This window comes from Epinephelus moara, chromosome 8 (genome assembly GCF_006386435.1).
Source record: "Epinephelus moara isolate mb chromosome 8, YSFRI_EMoa_1.0, whole genome shotgun sequence".
NCBI classification, from domain to species: domain Eukaryota; kingdom Metazoa; phylum Chordata; class Actinopteri; order Perciformes; family Serranidae; genus Epinephelus; species Epinephelus moara.
In genome coordinates this window covers 21,520,278-21,541,427 of record NC_065513.1, presented here as the reverse complement: position 1 = coordinate 21,541,427, position 21,150 = coordinate 21,520,278, and the positions used below count along the sequence as shown (strand labels likewise).

Here is a 21,150-nt window from a genome sequence, read left to right as displayed (position 1 = left end):
AATCCTGTCATTTGTTTGGACAAACTCATTGTATATTGTCTTCTCATGTTTCAACAACTGTCATGAGAACACACTCCGTCTCACCTGCTGATTTCCACCTCATCAGTCAGAAGACTTTCCACTTTGAAAGGCTGGCTCAAGGGGATGCCTTTCTCCTGCACATCCTTAACCCAGAGTTGGTATACCATTTCATTCCTGAAGTCCCAGCTGAAGGCCCCTACATAGCTCAGGAAGGCAGCAGAGATCAGACAGTCACCTAGGAGACGCACACGCCGCTGCTTCAGCTCCTCCAAATCTTGTGTCCACCTGAGTGGGGATAGTGGAAAAGAGGGAGTAGTAAAGAAAGACAGGTGGAGACACAAAAGAATTATGAACAAAGATTAAAAAGAAACAAATGAGCAACTCTTAGAAAGGTTGGTTAGGTTAAGTGCTGTGACTCCATTTGTTGCATTTTTTACAGTCTCACCGTTCATTCTCAGAGCTCAGGCCAGAGATGAGTTTGTCAGCCGCAATCAGCCTCCTCTCCATCAGCTCAGCCTCCTCTTGCAGCAGCTGTTTCTCACTGATAGCAGCTTCGTACTTCTCTCCAAGAGCCTGCAACTCTTTCTGGATATTGTTAAGTTCACTCTGAATGCTCTCCAGCTCCCGCTTACTCTGAAAGAAGTTCTTCTCTAGGCGTGCCACCTAAAAAAAAAAATTGGAAATGTAACTGTTTAATTTATGTTCCTTCTTTGAGAGCATGATGTAACAGCATATGCAAACCTCACATTACCTTATCTCTCTTGGGTTTTATCTCCCTTGCAACTTCACAGTAACCCATGATAGCTTCGACAAACTTCAGCATTCCCGAGCCAGCCTTACTGATAGCTTGCATCTCCTCAAAGCTGGTCTGGAGGTTCTTTAGGAAGCCTATCCAGGGAAAGTTGCAAAGACAATAACTGTAGCATACTTGCTGCTGTCATTAGTATTCATATTATTCATAGATTATGAACCCGACTTACCTTTGACAGTTTTGACCTGGCTGTTATTAATGGAATCACAGTCCATCTCCATCAGTGAGCGCAAAAAGTTGGCTTCTGACATCATCCCCTTGGCTGACTGCCAACTAATCTCCTTGTAGCCACGCATCACCAGGATGCACTCACAAACCACCTGCACCTGTTTGGGTGGCTTGGCAAAGGATCTGCATGATGGGCCAGCAGAGAAAGGGAGATAGAGAGGAAGGGTAGATTAAGACATGGCATGCTTTTATGATCAGGTATGTCAAGTCCTGGTTTTGCATAATTGATCAGTGCTCAATTAAACATTCTAGAACCTGGGTCTTCAATAGGGGTCCGCGACCCTTAGGGGGTCCTCAGAGTTGCTGCAGGGGGGTTGCCAATTTACTGTTTGATTCTTGTTTTACATTCTTCAATTAAAATATGTCTGAAAATAGACATTAACATAAATCCAACATATTTTTCCTTTTCCAACAACTTTGTGAAAGTGGATTTTCCTTTTCCTCCCTCACCTACCTGAAAAGCAAGGTCAAGACTGCAACCTGAGGGTGATACGGCCCCCTGCCCGACAACCTCCATCCACCCAGTTCAATAAGCAATTAAGTTTTATACAATATATGTGGTAGGGGGTCTTTGCTCTGTCTCTCTTTCAGCTAAGGGGACTTTTGCCTGAAAGACACTAAAGACCCCTGTTCTAAAATATTGATCAATCCCACATACAGTACTTTTCATTTGTTTTCTCTAGAGGTTTACAATTTTATTTTTGTCTACATTACAGATGTTACTGTTTATTAATTCATCCTGTTGAATTTGGCCATTATTGCTAACATTTTCAAATATGATGAAAACGATGCTCTGAGTGAAGAGAAGAGCTGACCGGATTTCTGTGACATCAGATTTTTCCAGGTCTTGCAGGGCAATGCGGGCTGCCTCTAATGCCGGCAGGGCTTCAGCCAAGGAACTTTCAGCTTCTTTCTTCTCAACAGATATCACTTTGTTCTGTTCTTCAATCTCTTTGGCTTTGTCTTCAGCCAGAGTCTTTTTCTCCTCAGCTAGGAAAGAAAACGTTATTCATTAGGTGGTTTGCAGCAGCTGTGTTTAGCTGTGGAAGCCTACGTACGCTGTGTTTATCATAACCCTGAGCTGAGAGATGCAGGTACTCACTGACCTACAGTTGTGTTTGTAGTAATTTCTTTCAGCAGGGCCTCACAAGCTGTGGACTTTTCAGCAAGGACCACCTTCTGCTCTGCTAGTTTGACATTCAGCTCAGCCAGCTGCTCACTGGCCTCCTTAAGTTTGTCTAAACCTCCCTCTAGACGCTTACACTGAGCTGGAACAGGAGAGAACTAGTTAACAAAAAAAGTCTCAAATAATCAAAAACATATCACACTGGTGTGGCACCAGTTGAACCTTTCACACAGAGGCACAGACTTATAATATGTTCCATCATCTTACCCAGAATATATTGGTCCTTTTCCTCCAAGAGGTTAGAATAGGTGCTAATGAAGTCCAAGTAATTCTTTGGAGTGACAAAGTTACACCGTCTGAGTTTCTGTTGGAATAGCTTGCTATAGTCACCCACAGAGCTATGGACCATGCACACATGCTCTATCACTGCTGCACAGTGTGCCTCAGGAATCATTGGACATTCACCTGTAGAAAGAAAAACATTGAGAATAAAAAACAAAATCTCAAAATGTAGGAATAATAGTCCAGCTGTAGGTCTTGTCAAAGCAAGGAAAGTAAGCCCCTAAAATATATACTATGCAGGATTTTCCTAAAACAAATGTATAGACTGATACAGAATTAATCGCTCTCAATTATCACTTAAGACCCAGTGTCACACACCGAGGAAAGACTGAGCCACTGCAAGTAACGCTTGTGGAGGCCATGGCAGGAACCAGTCTATCACAGTGTTGTTCATCAGTCCTGAGGAAAAAAATTATAATTAGTGAATAAAATCTGACATTATTATAACATCAAGTGAAGCCTGACACTGCATATCACCTGGGAAGTTCCTGCAGCGTGTCCTCAGGGTGTCCCCCACTGGAGACATGCCTAAAACAATGTGCAGATTGTTGGCGCTCTTGTTGACAAAATACCGCCACACGCTCTCTTTGGAAGGACCTGCTCCCATCTTGAGAGCCTCATCGCGAAGCTGGTTGAGAACAGACTCCTTCTCATCATCGGGGAACAATGCAGGAACAATGCCTATAAAGAGAGAGCATCATCACAGTACTACCGCTGTAGCTTTTACAAAAAAATAAATGTAGTGTGAGCAAGCAAGTTTAAGTGCGATCCAACCTGAGGTGAGCATGTTGTTAATGAGTTCCAAGAAGCCTTCCTCAGCAACATGGGCATCAGTAAAGAGGAAGACTATCTTCTTATTTTCAATGCCAAGCTTCAAGTACAGTGCTTTCAGCTCATCACGGAAGTTTGACTCACTGTATCCTCTGCTCAGTGTTATCTCAAACACCTGTGAAAAACAGATCCCAGGTTTTTGAGATTACTCAGTATGTGATGTTTTACAATACAGAACTCAGAGTTAAAACCCACTTTTAAAAAGATGACTAAAAAGGTATAGCTTGATGCTGCCGAACCTCTTAAACTCTTATTTTCCTTTTCAATTTCTCCTCCAGTAGGTTTAAAGGTAGAACACTTTTGTTTCCACATTGGAAGACAGTGTCCCCTATAACTATATTACAAATCTTCTTGTTCCAGTGATTCACTGAACTTATGAGTCAAATATTCACAACTAAGATGCAACATTCTTATGGCAGCAAAAGGAAATATTCTAAATGTTGTGTATTTTGTGTACATATTCCTCCATTGCTTGGCATGACATGTGGTGTCTAGTAGTGAAAATGTTATAAAAAGTTAACTTGCTCTGCCTTATGTATGAGTGTGTTTTACAACCTCACAGCCGGCAGCGAAGGCAGCTAGCTTGGTGAGGGACTGTTTGCCAGAGCCCCCCACACCAACGAGCAGTGCATGGCCACGATCAATGCGGATGATACGGTGCACACGGGTCAGATGTTCCAGAGCATCGTCAAACAGTACTAGGTTCATCCTCGACTTGTTCTCGTTATATTCCTCTAGAATTTCCTGCAGGATGCAAAAAGGTCTTTCAATATATTTAAAGACTGTCAAGTATTAGTTTGAGAACACCACTCACAATTAATAACACACTTAATAGCTTGACAATACCTGAAACAGGGCTTTTGATGCATCGTAGTCCTGTATGTCCTCATAGACCCTGGGTTCACTCTCACTGAGGGCTGTTCTGTAGTCTCCAAAAAGAATTGGGTCCCTCATGACTGCTTCAGTGTCTGACTTAAAATGCTCCTCTATCAGGTTCTTTATGTGGCCTTGGACCTGGTGGCAATTCAGTATACAGTAGAGATTTTGAGCCTACATTTGTAATTACAGTTGGAGGAACGATTACACATAACGTTCACATACACAAAAGGCACAATAAAAAAAAAAATTATAGTTGCATTTTGAATTGCAATTTTCCACTTGAATGAAGTGTTTATCGCGCAAGATGATGTAGAGATGACAATGAAAATAAAAAACATTTATTGTGCAGCTCTGGTAAACATCTCCTACTATTACTAATAATTATTACCAGGGCTTTGTCAGTTTCATCAATGAGTCTGTCATGGAAGATTCTCAGGCACTCATTTCTCCAGACACGCACAAATTGGGTGACAGTCAAAAACCTGTTAGAGAGGACAAGCAAAGCAAATACATTTAAAAACTGCAGAGTCTCTGTTAGTCTGTTAATAGAGTGAATGTTTTAGATCAGACCTGTCGGGTTTGGTAAGGGTGAGTCCATTGTAAACTCTTGACAGGTCCCTCAGGTTGAAGATGTAATGGAATTTGGAGGGCGTGGGTGGCAGATCTTTAATGATGTTGTTGTACAGTTCCAGTGTGCAGACAGTGACTTTATCACAAACCTTCTGTATGGCGTCTTCAAATGCCTGAAAGATTTGACCAAGTTTATTAAACCAGATGAGATGAATGACTGAGATTCTGATTTTTGCAGGAAAGAGAAACTCACTCTGGTATGGCCTTTGATAATGGAAGAATAGATTAGGTGGAGGGAGTCCACTGCAGGGAAGGGGATGCTGAAGACACCGAAGAGCGAGATGAAGCGGGGATCCACGTCGTTCCTCCCACCTCCTGCCTTTCCCATAGCAGCAATAAAACCAAGGTCCTTGAGGATTTTGTAGTTCAGATCCTTTCCTCTGTCATATATGCCTCCTCTGTCCAATAACAGCTTCAGAAGTGCGATGGGCTGTTGAGTGCCATAACTATCCACCTGCATGAACATACAGTATATTACAATAATGTCAAACATACAAGCACTGTTAGAGTGAAGAAGATAAGAAACTTGGTTGAGAGCTTGGAGCAGGAACCTTTGGCATATTCATGTCATCCATAAAGACCAGCAGTCTCTTTCCCATAGGAGGCCCGTAGGTCTCTTTGGTCCTTTTCTCCACATTGGCCTCCAAGTTCCTCTGCAGGTCCATCGAAGTTGTTCTGGATGAGAAGTTGATCATCAGAGTGATCTAGAAACAGAAGGGAAAAAATGTTACAAATTGAGACGCATATCAAATGTGCATGTGCATGGTTGAATGGTGAACTCACCCTTGTATCTGCATTGAGGTTCTTAAGGAAGTTATGAATGGTGGCAGTCTTGGAAGTGCCAGACTCTCCAACCAGAAGCACCGGCCTCTTTATCTTCACCATCTGTTCCAGGATCCAACTGGTTCTCGTGGTGTCTACAGTTGGCACTGAAGCAAAAATGGAGGATCATGGAGTCAAAGTGGCAGAAGGAGCTCAGGAGGGCCAAAAAGCTCAAATTCATAAGTATGAATGCAAGATACTTGATTTTGACTCTTTACCTAGAATATCAGCAAATTTCATCTCAGGGTCGTGGATGTATTTGGTGACCAGGGAACTCCAGGGAACCCACTTCTCCTGTGTTCCATCAAAATGGAAATCATATAGAGTTGGGAGGTATCCTGCATGGATGCAAACATTTTGTTGTCAATAATAAGATCACAAATGCACTTGGAAATATTCATGTGGAGAATGAGATTTTTTAAAATGTTAATTTAAAAAATATCAGTCATCCATAACTCCTAAAGTACTTATACTATAATAAGTTAATAACCACATTTTAATTTCAGTATTCTTATTTTCAATGCAATCGTTAACTGCTGTAGACTGTCAACTGCCAAATGAAATGCAAATACGTTAATGTTTGTTCACTGTGTGTTTCTACCAAAAATATCTTGTGCTGGCCAGGGGACACTTGGCTGAAAAAATGTACATTATTTAAAAAAAAAAAATTGAGAACCACTACCCTATTATACAACATTAAATGTTAGTTATAAACTGTACCTAAAAGGGTGTTATCAAAACTACACAATCTTGACAACAGATGGTAATTTTAGAACTTTTTACCTGGGATCTCACCAGGCCCAGCCAGGGCTTTCTCATCGTGCACCGTGGTTAAGCAGGAAAGCCTTTTGATGAACTCATCAAACTTGATCCTGCCACTCTCCAACAGTGTGGCCCCCAGTGAACAATACAGAGCTTCCAAGAAGTAACATTCCAGGACTTCAGCGCTGCTGCTCTCTGTCTCAAGCAGTGCATCCAGAGTCAAGCACAGCTGAGTCACCTAAACACATAGCCAACAAATAAACACTTAATCCCAGTCGTCTGAATATGGCACTGTACTAATCTGCATGCATAAATACAACATTGCTAGTGCTGGGGTATATTTGAGAGGGATGAGATTAACCTACCATGTTCAGATCTGTCTGAGGGACAACAGTCTTCAGTTTCTGGCTCTGTTTGCCATCAACAATACCGTCCACAATCATGTCAATGGAGCTGTGCACATATTTCTCAAACAGTTTGTTGAGCACTTTTTGTTCCTAAAAAAAAAACAAACAGAGTTGAGATATCAATTTATGAGCAAGTGCAATTATTACATAGTGTATGTTTTTTCCTCTTACCCTTTCAGGCCTGTTGTTCACCCATCGCCGCCAGTATGGGGTGTATCTCAGGTTTTTGGGGTCAACAAAAACCATCCCACAGCGGGAAACAGTAGCAGGGGAGGCATACTGCAGATCTCCAACCTGTGATGATAAAGTTTCCTTACATTTTTGCATTGAAAGTTGCTTCGCAGAAAAGTGGGTTGTGTCTACACGGTAACCCTAGATTTGCAAAAACTCCAGTGAGATTTCATGTTCAATGTTTCAAGCGACCATCTCAACCCAAACCATAATTCTTTACTCTAACCGAGTGCTTTTTGTGTCTTAACCTAACCAGACTTTAACCACAGTGTTGTCACACCATGAAACACCAAGACAAGAATATTTTAAAGAGACTCACAAGAGTTTTGCAAATCCAGGATTACCATCTTGCCACAACCAGTATAGGTATTCTGCTGACAGCCATCTTGAAATTCAGACAAACCTCGAACAGCAGGGCACAGTGACTCTGTAAACGAATCCGTTCTCCATTGGCTAGAGTGAGGAGCTTGTTGTCATCCATCACTGAGTTCATATTCTCAACCCACAGAGCATCCACATCCCCATCAAACAGGATGTACCTGTGAATCAAATTCATGTTTTCATGTAGTATGAATGAATGAATACTACTGGCTACTGAACATCACCATATTCCACTGAATGATTAAAAGTCTCCTTCAATTTTTTTTTTTTACCTTCGCTCTTTTTTGTCAGTAGGCCTGTTGATGTCACGGAAGATGTTGGATAAGATCCCGTCAGTCCAGTCTCGTGTGTCAGGGTCCAGAACACCGTAAAGTTCAATGACACTCATGGCTTTAGGATTCAGAGGATACATCTTGGTATGCAATCCCAATCTGGTAATGAGATAAAATAAAGGTCATTACTGCTGACACAAAAGATCAGTAACGTGGTGTGAACTTAGGTGATGTAAACTGACTTGGTCTGAGCTTGACATAATGTGCTGATGACAACTGATTTCCCTCCACCTGTTGGGCCCACAATCATAGTAGTGTGTCTGGTCATCATTGTCTCATACATCTGCACCACTTTATCCACCTGAAACCACAGACAGCAAGAATAGGGCATATCAACATGTAAACACTCACATGCTGTAACTAAATCTTTGCAATTCAACATCTTAAGTATTGTAGGAAAGCCTGCATCTCAAATCTAAGACCCAAATGAGACACCTGGTTAGGCAGTATGACATATTTTTTCTCTTGCAGGATCTCTTCCACAGCATCATTGAAGTTGGGATAGCGAACACGAGGGCAGTCCAGACCAGGGAACAGATCTGAGATCAGCCCGAGGAACAGGGGCACGTCCTCAAACACAAACTTTGGCAGGTTCATGTCCCTGAGAGCACGCATCAACACCACATCCTGTGGAGAGGAGAGATGGAAATAACAGCAAATTAGTGACAAAAGACCACAAACCATTACAAAATCTCATAACAGAGCAAAATAATATGTTCACAAGGATTAAAGCGGGGAATATTTTCAAGATAAAAAAATCTGTCTTGTCAAATGAACCTCTAGTGTTTTCAGCAAAAATCACTCAGCCAAATACAATTTTAGATGTGTGACCTCAGACTATTTTTTCTTTTTTAATGTTTCTGAAACCTATAGTTCTGTAATAAATTACTATAATACCAAAAGTATTTCTGTCTCATATTATCTGTGACATTAGGACATTTCAACTTGCAAAATGTTAGGTAGACACTGTCTGAATCTTTATCGTCAGACCTCACTGTTGCATTTTCCCAACAGAAATCAAGCTTTAATGTATGCCCGAGAAACACAAATAAATAGATTCTTTGTTCCATATTGAGTGTTGCCAAAAAGGAGAAGTTTTCTCATCAGAGGATGAAACTTGAAAAATGTTCGTTTTCTACCTCATTGAGGTCTGGTGAGCCTCTCTTCAGTTCTCCTGCCATCACCAGAACAGACTTCAGAGCTCGCAGGCCAAAGTCATAATGAGACTGTTTGGACAGCTGCTCACGAGCCAGCTTATACAGCACTGTCATCTTCTTTGCCAGCATCTGAATTGAACAAAATTGAAGAGGTAAAATCCTAAAAAAATAAAATGACAAGTGTAGGTACGCAACGGTTACAGATTTTTGCATGTTTATATGAAAAACTGTTGTTTAAAATACCATAAAATATTCAAATCAATTTGTGTTTTTATGCGTGTGTCCCACACCTTGGCCATTAGGAAGCCCTCAGAGAAGAGCATGATCTCACAAATCTGCTGCAGGTCAGGCACGATAACCACCACAGGCCTGAAGAGGGCTTTGACTGATTCTGGCAGCTCTGTGCGTCCTGCATAACCTGGGTTCATGGTAATGAAAATCCCCATGTGGTCATCCAGGCTGATCTCTTGCCCTTCAAACTGATGTGCACAGTGAGAAGGAGGTGGATTTAGGGGGATAATGTTCAAAAACTTTTCTGCATATAAGCTAAAAAAGCAAGTTCTCAATTTAAAATATCATGAGTAAAATAACCTTCTATGAAATATCCCTTAATTTATATGAAAACTGGATGTTTTTTTCTTTAATGTATTTATAACTGGTTCTGCATGACCACAACAGACTTACAAAAAAACTTTTAAGGTGTAGAATCAGAGCTTTGCGGATAGTCTGGATTTGGGAGGAGATGACTGACAACACTGAGGCATCAATGCGATTGAACTCATCAAAGCAGCCCCATGCTCCACACTGGGCAAGGCCAGAGAAGATCTTACCCACAGCCTGCACACAAAGAGGACAGGTATTTGTTAAAGATGTATATAAAAAAAGAGAGTGGCTATGTTGCCTAGCAGAAAGTGCAACAGAGTGAAGTCCACACTCAACAGACCATACAAACAACATGTGAATGATGCAAGTGAGCACATTGGCAGCAATGAAGTAAATGCATACAGCTGTATTTATGCTGTATTTTTCAAGTACATGCATAGGAGTGCATAAACATACCATAAATACACATGCACAATGATTACAGACACCCTCTGTTATTCAAGTGTCGCTGCATTTTTTAGATTTTATGTCAGAGTCCCAAAAAATTTACTTTAAAAACATTTGTTTTTGTAAATTAAAATGTTTAGTCATGATTTGGTCAGAAACAACACATAGCAATGTCTTTGAGGTGAATTATTATCATTATTATTTTACTGTCAGCTGTAAAATCAGAAAGTTGATCCTGGCGCTGGGCACTGCTTGGTACTTTGGTTGACTGTTTCCAACATTGCGGCCGGGTCATAAACGTTCTTATTTTACAGCTGAACAGTACACTAACATATGTTTCTGAAAACATTGGAGGCCAGAAACAGGCAATGCAGTTACAAAATCTTGATTCATTTTGATCAGCGCTGCCTGGTTTGGCAGTTTAACCGCAGTTAATGAGCACTGAATGACATGATTGACAGCTGCGTTAGAGACTCTCAGCTCTAATTGGTTGTTTCTCGCCGCTGTTGTAGCTTCTACTGAAGGCCATTAAAGGCCATAGGAAGAGGAGAAGGGAGATCATTTATTTTTTCATGTACGTCTTTCAGAATATTGTCACAGTTTCAGCAAAAATTATACAAAGTTTTTTCATAGTTACCAAACATTGCTTTAACGTACTAAGATATTTTTGAGTAGCAGCTGGCTCTTTAAGTGAAGGCTTCTTACCATGTAGTCCATGCCCTCACCGCAGTTTGTCACCACACAGAGCAGGCCAAAAGCCTTGGCCAGATCTTTGGTGGACTCTGTCTTTCCTGTACCAGCTGGTCCAGCTGGAGCTCCACCCAGGTACATGGAAAGGGCCTGCATCACAAATACACAACCACATACAGACAACATGTTGTCAAAACAAGCCGACAGAACAAGTTACATGAGATGGCTTGGGTATTTTATGACTTTGTCTGGTTAATACAAATTTTCAAAGCTTCTCATACCTGTGTGATGGTGAGGTAGATACGGTCTGTCAGTGGGGTTATAACCAATCGACCGTTCAACCCCATGTATTCATAGCCGTAAGAGAACGAAGCGCTGCACTGATGCACAAATAGGTTGTCTTGTTCCCGGACCCAGTAGAATCTGAGTTGGCTTTCCCACTCAAACGCTTGTGCATCCATTATACTGGAAAGAGAATTCAAATTGTATCTTATTCAAGTTCACCTTCAAACACATGAATTACACTGTGATGTGCGATTAAAAAAAGTGAAAACTGCCAATGGTTAAGCTTACCTCTCTTGCACAAAGTTGTCGACAATGTCTCTTGCATGGACGTCGATGATAAGCACTGTGTTTATCTTTCGTCTGTCATTGTTCTTCATAGGTTGTGTGATGCGTGTCACCAGCTCATCAATCTGCTGGTGCATTTTCTTAGCATAGTTCTTCAGTGCGTGCTTCTCTCCTTTCTTCACATTTTTAAAGACATCCTCTACCTCCCAGGTCCACCACACTTGATTTGCAGCCAACACCACCATGCCTTGGTACAGCAACATCCAGTCCATCCTGAGAGAAATGAGAATGGCAAAATGAGTGTGGCTCATGTGCACACACAGATACTGTCAAAATTGCTCACACACATGTAGTATCTACAGATGTTGTCACCGTAGCACCAGAATTTTACACTTCGATACAATGCTAGTATAAAACAACATACTCAATACCTCTTTCTACACCATGGCAAAAATTCCAAGGCACACGAAAGACGATCATTTTCTTCTTTTTCTTTTAAATTAACAACCTCTACAGAATGTTGGTAGGAAAAGTGACAGAGCACACGTCTTCTGTCACCTGGTGGGTTTGTTACTAAAAACAAAGTTGTAACAGCCACAGGTTGAGGACCAGTTGATTTTCTTTTCTGCTGTTTCATCTGTGCAGCCTTGGGTTGACTGTATATCTTATAGTTTAAGTACTTTCATTACTATCCACTGTACAATTAACAGAGATTGTATCATTTTAAAAATGTAGTATCAAAAAAGTATTGACGCTTTTGATAGCTTTAGTATCTACACACACCTGTTCATGTCTTCACAGTAGCGGAAGATTGCTTCCTTGGTGATAAGTCTATTAGTCCTCCTCATCTCCTGTAGTATTCCCATCATCCACTCCTCCACCTTGCCCTCCACTGGGATGGGCTTCCTCAGCTCCATCACCTCACCCTCAGCAGATACCATGGCTCCAGCTACAGTCTCTCCATTGCTTTCCACATCGAACCTCAGAGATGCTATGTTGTCATACATCTTGTGGAACAAAGAAAAGAAAAATAGGAAATGTTTCACACACATGACAAACAGTGATCCTCCTCATCCCCACTTTAAAGAACAATGCCAAAATATCCTCTCCATCCCTTCTCCTTTATTTGTAGTGGGGTGATACCTTGATCATGTGCTCCTGGACACAGGCAGGGTCGCTACTCCCCAGAATGCTGAGCAGTTCATCATCTGAGATGAAGAAGAAGCGAGGAAACGCATTGCGCTTGGAGTCCAGGTAGTCATTAAGACTCTTCTGGCACCTCTCTAGACCATCGCTCAGGGCCTGCAGGTCTGTTAGTCGGTTGGGAATCAGGCAACACCGCTTAATATTTGGACCCCTCACAGTCTCATTCATTATCTACACAAAAAATGAAGAAGACAATGTTACTTTGACATGTCCAGTATCAGAGTACTTTGCTTTCATCAGGCCAGTATTATGGCAACACTTACTTCTTTGAATTTTTTGTCAATGTTATCAAATTTCTTGGCTTCCTCCGGTAACTGTGAGCTGATGTCTCCACCAATGAATATGCTCTCCAGGTACATCCATTTTCGCTGTACCAGCAACCACACCTGTGCAAGAAATATTTTTTTAGTAGGGGTTTCATGGATCAGCTAAAGTGATGGGAGCTGCGGCCGCTCTCACTGACCTCTATGGTCTCACTGATCAGAGACAGGTCTTTTTCCCACTGCTGTATGGTACCAAGGAAAGGTCCCACAAAACGGCTGCCTGCCATGCTCTGTAAGTTCATGGCGTCATTGTCCACATTCAGCAGGATCTCGTCCACTGCACCAAGAATAGAACCACGTTCCTGGGTGCCTTTGAAATAGGGATGCACACTGAACTTCATCTTTTCCCAGGTCTCAACCACCTCCTTCACTCCCTGAAAAAGCACACACACACACACACACACACACACACACACACACACACACACACACACACATGAATAATATGTTTTAAGTGTATTCGTGATTTTACTAATAAACTGATACAACTGATCCATAAGTCAAGTTTGCGATCATTCACAAAGATGGAAACTTGCCTTCTCAATACTGAGCTCTTTTACAGCAGAGGTGACAATGTCACCTATGACATCTGCGAATCTGTGCAACTCCATAGCAAACATGTTCTCCAGAGTGAAGCTCTCAGGGTTCATCTCGAATTTAGTGCTGGTCCTTTCCATCAGCTCCTTCCAGTGTCTGTGGTCCAAAATATAAAAACACATTCATTTGATGTTGATATATTGATCATCATTATATCCTGGTCAGCATACATTTTCATACTCTACTTTCACGTTGTTTTGGGCATGAGATTTATCTCAGTTAGGTTCTGGTGTCAATCTACAGACTGACCTGTCTCTAAGGGCCTCGTTCTTCAGGTCCAGCAGAAGAGGCAGAGACTCTCTGAACTCCTTCATACGTCCTTCTAGGAAGAAGGCCACAGGTAATGCTTGCACATCTTTGGGCAGCTGCCTCAAGCTTTTGATGAAACCCTCAACACCCTCCTGTAGCAGCTGGATGTTTAAATCAGCCCACAGTGTCTGAGACCACTCTGTCTTTGCATCCTGAAAGATGTAAGGACAAACACACAAAATACTCGAAAAACAATGTTGACCAGAATTCCGTGTAATGTGTCCAAACGTGCAACCACATCCGACCTTTTGAGCTTTATAGACACCATAGATCTGTCTCAAGCCCATCATGTCCTTCTGCATGCTGATAATCTCTGGGTACACAGTGACTGGAAGGTCCAGTAGCTTCTCGGCATTAGCTAGCTCCTGCCGTCCTGACACTATCTTGGCAAGATCTGCCTCATATATTTCCATAATGGTCAGTCCTGCAAAGAGCAAAAGAGGGAAACTGGTTCCTCCACTGGATTTCAAAATGTAACATCATATATTATTGCTCTGGATATAACAAAGGAAGCCAGTGTTAAAGTGCACAAGTACCGTACCTTTGTCCAAATCGTCTCCCACAGCTCCAGGACCATGCATGTTGAAGCTTTCAGCAAAGATACATAACTCCTGCTTAAACTCTTCAATCTTGTCCTTTGTAGTCTTTGAGTGTGATGGAAGGAGAATGGAAAGAGAGCAGTAAAAGTACAATTACAAAAAACAAATGTACTCTAAGGAGATTGTGTGGGTTGGATTTCTTACCTCAGTGAAGGATATCTTGACATCCTTCAGACTTTGATCCACTTGTCTGGATTCAGCAAACAGGTCGCTCCATATCTGTGCAATGCTGGCCACCAGCTCTAGTTCATCTTCTCCGACCTAATGATACAAAGTAGAACACAAGAAGTTCAACATCGGAAACAATATCAACTTATGCCTTCAATGAATAATTGTTTAACATTAAACACACATTACCTCCACTTTGTACATTGCCAGTGTTCTGTATCTTTCCTGGATGTCAGTGAATCTCATCTCCACATCTAGAGACATGTCCCTGATGTCTGCGATGGTGCCAAGGACAGACGTCAGGTCTTCAAACGTGTCAGGTTTCTGTTTTAGCTTGTTAGAGAGTTGCTGTTGAATGAAATAACCATAAGGGTGAATCATATGTAAAATAAAAATCAAAGAATATTTAATACAAAAAACATGGTATAAATAGTGTAGCATGATTCAATACCATGAATTCATCTCTTAAGTTGAAGAGATCCTCTTTGGCAGGCTTGTTGAGCATGCTACCTAGTGAACTGATCCAGGATTCAGCAGTGTCCCGTACTGTGTGAGCCAGAGGCTCCAGGTTTAGATGGATGATGTGCTCATTCTTAAAAAGAGGCTCCAGCATCACCTCCTGATTGATGCCAGAAAGAAACTGCAGCTTATCATCGTACATGACACAGGATGGATTTCTTGCAGCAAACTTTTCATTGACAATGGTTTTGTTTTTTTCCCAAAGGGGCCGATAGCGTTTCCAGTGGACGAGGTACTGATCCAGAGAGAAGAGCAGACGCTGGATGTTCTGGGACACTGTCATGGCGCTCTCATTTATCTGAGGATGCTGCTTCACGTCACTGTAGAAGGTGAATGTCACCTCCTCGTCTTCACCAGCCACACACTGTGGAGGGCACTCAATGCAGGTCCCATGCATCCAACGCACAAATTGCTGAAACACAACAATATTGACAGAATGATGTCACATTGTTAGTGCTAGATTACAAATGTTCTTTAATGCAGTGACACATGGGAGAATCATGATGACACTACCTTGGTGCTCTCTACACAGTCTCTGATACACTGCATGATCAGCCAATAGATCTCACTGCTTTGGGGCTGCAGCACAATTTTAGGGGCAGACAGAATGGCATCAACTTGGAAAAGAGCGGTACTTCCCATCAGCGCCATGTTAAAGGCCTGGATGTTCCTTAATGTGAAAGTCAAAAAAAGGAATGTTACAGTAGTTGAGACAGATATTGTGGATTTCACATGAGCAGCGAATATTACTGCTCACAAAGTAGATAAAAACATTAATATCACGTAATTACCTCAGCACCATCTTTGTAAGGGAGTCTAGCACCTTGCGTTCCCAGTACTTGTAATAATCTGCCATACATTTTGCTTTGCCACTGCTGGTTTCCATGAATAAGTGTTCTGTCTTTGTGAGGAGGGGTCCAATGTCTGCATACTTTCTACTTAGCAAATTCACAGTCTTGACCCGCTCTTGCTCGATGCGTTCACAGAACTCCTTGACACCTTGAAAAAAACATGCAATCAAGTCAATGACAATAAGTTTGAATTCTTATAATGTCATGATTATTATGTAATGAAATAATATCCTACCTGGTAAGTCGTTTGATTTTTCTGGGACTGGAAATTTTAGTAAGTTGGCCATCACCATGGACTGCAACTTAGACTCAATGTCCCTCTCATTCTTCTGAATCTGACTGACAACTAACTCAAACTTAGCGACAGCCTGCATGCCTCGGTTGATGAAGTCAGCGATGCCTGAAATTAAACCCACATTATCTGATTTCAATTTAAAGACTAATTTTATCAGATCCCAAGTGTGCATAAATCAGAGGAAACAAACATTTCAGCTTCTGTATGCATCATACCCAACGAATTCCAGTTGAGTCTTTTGCATCCAAATAACATCTCTTTATTGACGGCTTTGATCTGTTGAGCCAGCATGATGAACTTTGCCTCACTCAGGCTGTCCACCACAGAGTGGTAGCGGTTGACAAGGTTGTTCAGATCATTCGCATACCTAAAACCAAGGTTGAAACAGGTCAGGCAACAGATTACATCAATCAGTGATTTCGTGGTTTGATATTCAGTTACCAGTCGTTATCGTTACCTGATTAATTTGCGCTCCTGTAGAGCAACAGTATGAGGCAGATCAGTCACAGAGTAGCCCTGTGATATAAGGTTTTCTGTCTCAGAAATAATTTCCCTGATCTCTGGAGCAAAGTTCACATTGTATTGCACGCCTCGCTGTCGGCTGCTTTCAGTTGGTGGGACATCCTTAAAATGAGAAAAATCAAAACAGGAAATTGAGTGATAGTTTCTGTATCTGTATTTAGCACAATACTAAGTAACAGTTATAAGCAAATAAATAGCGAGAGATACATACCAGCTCTGCCTGGTTTTGGTTTTCACTGGTAATCATGACCAACAGGTGTTTTTTCATTAGCAATGGCAAGGTGCATTCTGTCTCAGCCAGCCAGTGCTCATATTTCTTCACCTCATAGTCTCTAAATTTCACTGCAATTTCTGTGTACTTGTCCTTTGCCTTAGTGAAAAGCAGCAAAAGTCACATAAAGGCTTTCAATAACATTTTGGTGTCTTAACAGTTCAATATTCACACTGCCCCTTCACAGCTGTGCAACATTAAAATAACTCACCGCTTTACTCTGTTCATTCTCCAGCATCTCTGATACGTCCAGGAAGGAAAGGATGGTGCGTTTGATGCGGTGGAAAAGAAATCGGACCCATCTGATGGCTCCTGCCACAGGAGGCTCATTCTTATTTAACGGTGGTTTGTCCTTTTTTGCTTCAAAGATTTCATTTATGCCATCCACCTACAAACAAAACAAGAATACTTCTACTAATATATCATCAAAAGATTCAGAGTCTGGAGAAATCTCTGCACATAAGGGGCAAAGCTGAAACCAGTAGTGAATGGCCATGAGTTTCGACCCCTCAGGCTGCACTGCATTAAAAATCAACATGACTGTATAAAGAGTATGACTACATGGGCTCGGAAACACTTTGGAAAACAGCTGTTGGTAAATACATTTCTTTGCTGCATCTACAAATGCATGTTAAGACTCTACCATGCAAAGTTAAAGCCATATATCAGCAACATCCAGAAATGCCACCAACTTCTCTGGACCTAAGCCCATCTAATACTAAAACCTGCATTCAAGAATGCAGGTTTTAGACTGGCACTGTCTGCAGTCGAGACCTGTCACCCATTGAAAATGTGTGGTGCATTATGATGTGCAAAATACGACAACAGAGACCCTGGACTGTTGAGAAACTTAAGTTGTATATCAGGCAAGAATGGGAAAGAATTTCACTTTCAAAACTTCAATAATTAGTGTCCTCAGATCCCAATGCTAACTGAGTTTTAGTAAAAGAAAAGGTGATGTCCCACAGTGGTAAACATATCCCTGTCCAAATGGTTTGGGGATTGGGTTGCAGGTATTATATTCACAATTAGTGTATATTTACAAAAAAAAAACTAAAAATAGCGTTCATCAGTTTGAACATTAAATATCTTGTCTTTGGACTGTATTCAATCTAATATTGGTCATTTGGATTTGCAAATAATTGCATTATGTTTTGATTTACATTTTACAAGTGTCCCAACTTTTTTTCACATTTTCTTGATTTTACAATATAGTACCTCTTTGCAAAACTGAGCCAGGATGTCATTAAACTTCCTCATCAAATGGTTGTTGATGGCCTCTCTGGAGCGGATGTGTTTGAATTTCAGGAGCATGGCAAAGGCAGCAGCTGAAGAGCGCAGTGTCTTAAAAGACTGATCAATGAAGTTGATGGCCTCTGCCTCGATAGCCTGAGCAGACACATGTGAGGAGTGAATCAGCTTGATGACTGAGGTATAGCACAGAGAAAATCATGCAATTGTAACTGCACAAACTGACAAGCACATTGATGCTATCATGCTTAGTTAGATTGTTATGTTGGCCTAGATCTCATATCAAACATCACCACGTCTGCATTCCAGATGTCCTAAATTCACCTGCACTGTAGTGTCGAAGTCTTGCATGATCATTTTCCAGCTGCTTCTCTTACAGATGTTGAAAGGATCAAAACTGACCGCTTCAAACGGCAAAACCAGACTATCCACTCTGCACAGCACTTCGTCAATGCGTTTGGCGTCATGGGTCACACCTTTTAGCTCTGGACCAGAAATGTTATAGAACTCCTCCAAAATCTGCAAAACACAAATCAGGAAGAACTCTTTCAAAAACCTGAGTGGCTTTTTTTTTTAATATTTTCTCATGTTCAGTAACTGAGTGAGAAATCGGTATTTACAAGGTGTGTGTACACAGACCTGCAAAACATTGTACAGGTCCTGGCAGATGGAAGCCATGTAATCAGTCCTCTCAAACAGTTTCTTACGGTCAAACTCCCAGCGTGGATCCCTGCCTGATTCTTCAATTTCAGCACGCACTTCAAAGTAGGATGACTTCCACAGATCCAGGACCTGCTTAGCATCATGCACCTTGGATTTGGCCACGTCCCTGTTATCTCTGTTCAAGGCACAGCACATTGTTAATTTATACTGAAAGCACAAAACAGCCTACTTGAAGAAAAGAATTCTGACTAGTGACCAATATTATTATATACATTATGAAATATAGCTACATTTAAACTCTATCTGAGATCTTAACCTCTAGTGTAAAATTTAAATGTGTCTACACATACTTGAATAGGGTATGGACATCAATGACTTGAGCCACACGTTCACACAGCTGCCAGGCAATACGCTCCATTAGAGGGACCATACGCTCATTTGTGTTATAGTGACAAGAGATCATCCACACAATTTGCAGGGTGTCCATCAGAGGGGGGATGGTCTCCAGGATCACACTGAAATTTGCTCCAGTACCCAGATTCTACAACAGACAATGGTGACTTTCATACAAGTGAAGGTGAGACTAGATTCTGTAGTCATATTTCTGATCAAAAAAACATTCTTGGCAGGTGTGTTTTTGTAGCCACAAGATCTTGGCAGTTACCGTGTTCATTGTTAACAGAGAAAACAGTAAGCCAGTATTACAGCAATAGCGCAATTTTAAAAAGTGCAGCTCACCATGAAGTATCTTTCCAGTGTGCTGAGAAAGCGTAGATTATCGTCTGCCTCCGCACGGAATTTATTAAGTTCAGCAACCATTCCCTTGATTGTCTGAACAATGCCTGCATCTGCTTTGGTCAACACCTCCAAGATTTTCATTACTACAGGCTGAGTGAATTGCTCACTCAGAGCACTCAGGACTGATGCACGCTCCTGCCAAAAAGCTGTCTCAGCCAAAGGGCCAGGTGCCTGGAGGAAAATGAAAACGGTTTACATTGGTCTAAAGATATAACTGTGTATGTTTATGTTTTCTTCTACCTAATAATTTAATTTTGAGCTGACAGGGATTTAATTTCTTGGTATTATTTCAGACATTTCAGCAGCAGCTATACATGTGATTGCTGGGCTTATCCCCAAAACCTTCAGCTGACACCACCAAGCCTGCCTTAGTTGAGTACAGGGAGATTCACAAACCTGTGGCTTTTTGTTTTGCTGCTCCTCAATAACAATGGCAATCTGAGTCTGCCAGTTCATCACACACTGCTCCAACTTCTCCACGGTCTCGGGATTAGACAGCAGCACATCCACCTCTGGCTCAAGGTCTAGCTCAGGGATGTGAAGCGAAACATCATCTGCAACAAAGAGACTGATCTTTAGATTGTACTGGGCTTGGTTTTTCTATATTTTCTGACTCAAAAGAAACCCTCAAATGATGTTCATCTGTACTTTATGTTCTTCTGAATTAAAAGCTAAGAGAACATTCTACACAACAGTTTACAGTAAACAAATAAAATATAATACAATAAAATATTTACTTGTATCTTAATGGTCAAATATTGATAAATTCCTGAAATTTTAAATAATAAGCTCTTTGTGTGTCTAATAAAACAAACCTTGAATCTGAAGGTGTGTGAGAGTTATGTTGACCATTCCCAAAAACTTGTATGTCCTGTTGAGGAACTCATCACGAATCGGGATTTGCCCACTTGACTTCACCAGACTCCCCTTTTTATCCTCTTCACTGCTCTCCTGAGGAGAAGCTGCTCTGCTTTCATAACCTGCACCAGTCAGCCCCACCTGGGCCGTAAGCAAGGGTTTATACACCTGACGAGAGACACAGTGAAAATATGCCTCCGATATTCTTTATTCAAAAAAATCCAAAGTCTCTGAAATGGTTGATGTTGACAGTTTTCTGGTTGTAAGTTGCTGCAGTTGGTTGTTTTTTGTTTTTCATTATACTTACATTGGCCAGTTTGTTCTGCAACACAGGAGGGGGTGCTCCACTTAGCATGCCAAACTCAAATAGCCTGGGCATCAGCTTACCGGCCTCCTTCATGTCCGATGGCTCAACAATGGTGTCTATTTCAAACACAAATAACCATAACTTGATTAATCCTTTCTATGTGCAACTGAAGCTTGAGCATAATGATACTGATCTGTCACCTCACCCTTTGTGTTCCTGATGAAGCAGAAGACATGGGATTTACAAAACCTCTCCGGGAATTCGTCAACTGACACATGAAGCTCAACGTGATAGACGACTTGGATCTCAAGCCTCTGAAAGCACAAAACCAGAAATGGGTTAC

General features: G+C 41.4%; 1 protein-coding gene across 1 annotated transcript in view; it reads right to left on the bottom strand.

Annotated features, from left to right (window-relative positions):
* Positions 1-21,150, bottom strand: part of dnah10 (dynein axonemal heavy chain 10) — a 29,081-nt gene that overhangs the window by 6,504 nt on the left and 1,427 nt on the right. Inside the window, exons 3-60 of the mRNA XM_050050026.1 lie at positions 21,013-21,121; positions 20,808-20,923; positions 20,458-20,668; positions 20,039-20,196; positions 19,583-19,813; positions 19,195-19,385; positions 18,821-19,019; positions 18,506-18,700; positions 18,149-18,319; positions 17,142-17,318; positions 16,871-17,029; positions 16,595-16,761; positions 16,353-16,504; positions 16,078-16,242; positions 15,783-15,990; positions 15,505-15,661; positions 14,924-15,403; positions 14,662-14,820; positions 14,449-14,565; positions 14,247-14,349; positions 13,951-14,129; positions 13,646-13,857; positions 13,332-13,492; positions 12,940-13,169; positions 12,740-12,862; positions 12,414-12,647; positions 12,054-12,277; positions 11,274-11,543; positions 10,982-11,165; positions 10,716-10,850; positions 9,645-9,797; positions 9,251-9,439; positions 8,943-9,089; positions 8,239-8,430; positions 7,986-8,104; positions 7,744-7,902; positions 7,494-7,629; positions 7,031-7,153; positions 6,818-6,949; positions 6,474-6,690; positions 5,909-6,028; positions 5,652-5,797; positions 5,420-5,572; positions 5,062-5,322; positions 4,809-4,981; positions 4,627-4,720; positions 4,206-4,373; positions 3,915-4,103; positions 3,303-3,474; positions 3,006-3,209; positions 2,847-2,927; positions 2,454-2,651; positions 2,167-2,328; positions 1,876-2,050; positions 1,002-1,183; positions 773-909; positions 467-684; positions 85-306 (exon numbers count right to left, since the gene is read on the bottom strand). Coding sequence (XP_049905983.1) covers positions 85-306; positions 467-684; positions 773-909; positions 1,002-1,183; positions 1,876-2,050; positions 2,167-2,328; positions 2,454-2,651; positions 2,847-2,927; positions 3,006-3,209; positions 3,303-3,474; positions 3,915-4,103; positions 4,206-4,373; positions 4,627-4,720; positions 4,809-4,981; positions 5,062-5,322; positions 5,420-5,572; positions 5,652-5,797; positions 5,909-6,028; positions 6,474-6,690; positions 6,818-6,949; positions 7,031-7,153; positions 7,494-7,629; positions 7,744-7,902; positions 7,986-8,104; positions 8,239-8,430; positions 8,943-9,089; positions 9,251-9,439; positions 9,645-9,797; positions 10,716-10,850; positions 10,982-11,165; positions 11,274-11,543; positions 12,054-12,277; positions 12,414-12,647; positions 12,740-12,862; positions 12,940-13,169; positions 13,332-13,492; positions 13,646-13,857; positions 13,951-14,129; positions 14,247-14,349; positions 14,449-14,565; positions 14,662-14,820; positions 14,924-15,403; positions 15,505-15,661; positions 15,783-15,990; positions 16,078-16,242; positions 16,353-16,504; positions 16,595-16,761; positions 16,871-17,029; positions 17,142-17,318; positions 18,149-18,319; positions 18,506-18,700; positions 18,821-19,019; positions 19,195-19,385; positions 19,583-19,813; positions 20,039-20,196; positions 20,458-20,668; positions 20,808-20,923; positions 21,013-21,121 — 10,199 coding nt within the window. The remainder of the gene's footprint in view (positions 1-84; positions 307-466; positions 685-772; positions 910-1,001; positions 1,184-1,875; positions 2,051-2,166; positions 2,329-2,453; positions 2,652-2,846; positions 2,928-3,005; positions 3,210-3,302; positions 3,475-3,914; positions 4,104-4,205; positions 4,374-4,626; positions 4,721-4,808; positions 4,982-5,061; positions 5,323-5,419; positions 5,573-5,651; positions 5,798-5,908; positions 6,029-6,473; positions 6,691-6,817; positions 6,950-7,030; positions 7,154-7,493; positions 7,630-7,743; positions 7,903-7,985; positions 8,105-8,238; positions 8,431-8,942; positions 9,090-9,250; positions 9,440-9,644; positions 9,798-10,715; positions 10,851-10,981; positions 11,166-11,273; positions 11,544-12,053; positions 12,278-12,413; positions 12,648-12,739; positions 12,863-12,939; positions 13,170-13,331; positions 13,493-13,645; positions 13,858-13,950; positions 14,130-14,246; positions 14,350-14,448; positions 14,566-14,661; positions 14,821-14,923; positions 15,404-15,504; positions 15,662-15,782; positions 15,991-16,077; positions 16,243-16,352; positions 16,505-16,594; positions 16,762-16,870; positions 17,030-17,141; positions 17,319-18,148; positions 18,320-18,505; positions 18,701-18,820; positions 19,020-19,194; positions 19,386-19,582; positions 19,814-20,038; positions 20,197-20,457; positions 20,669-20,807; positions 20,924-21,012; positions 21,122-21,150) is intronic.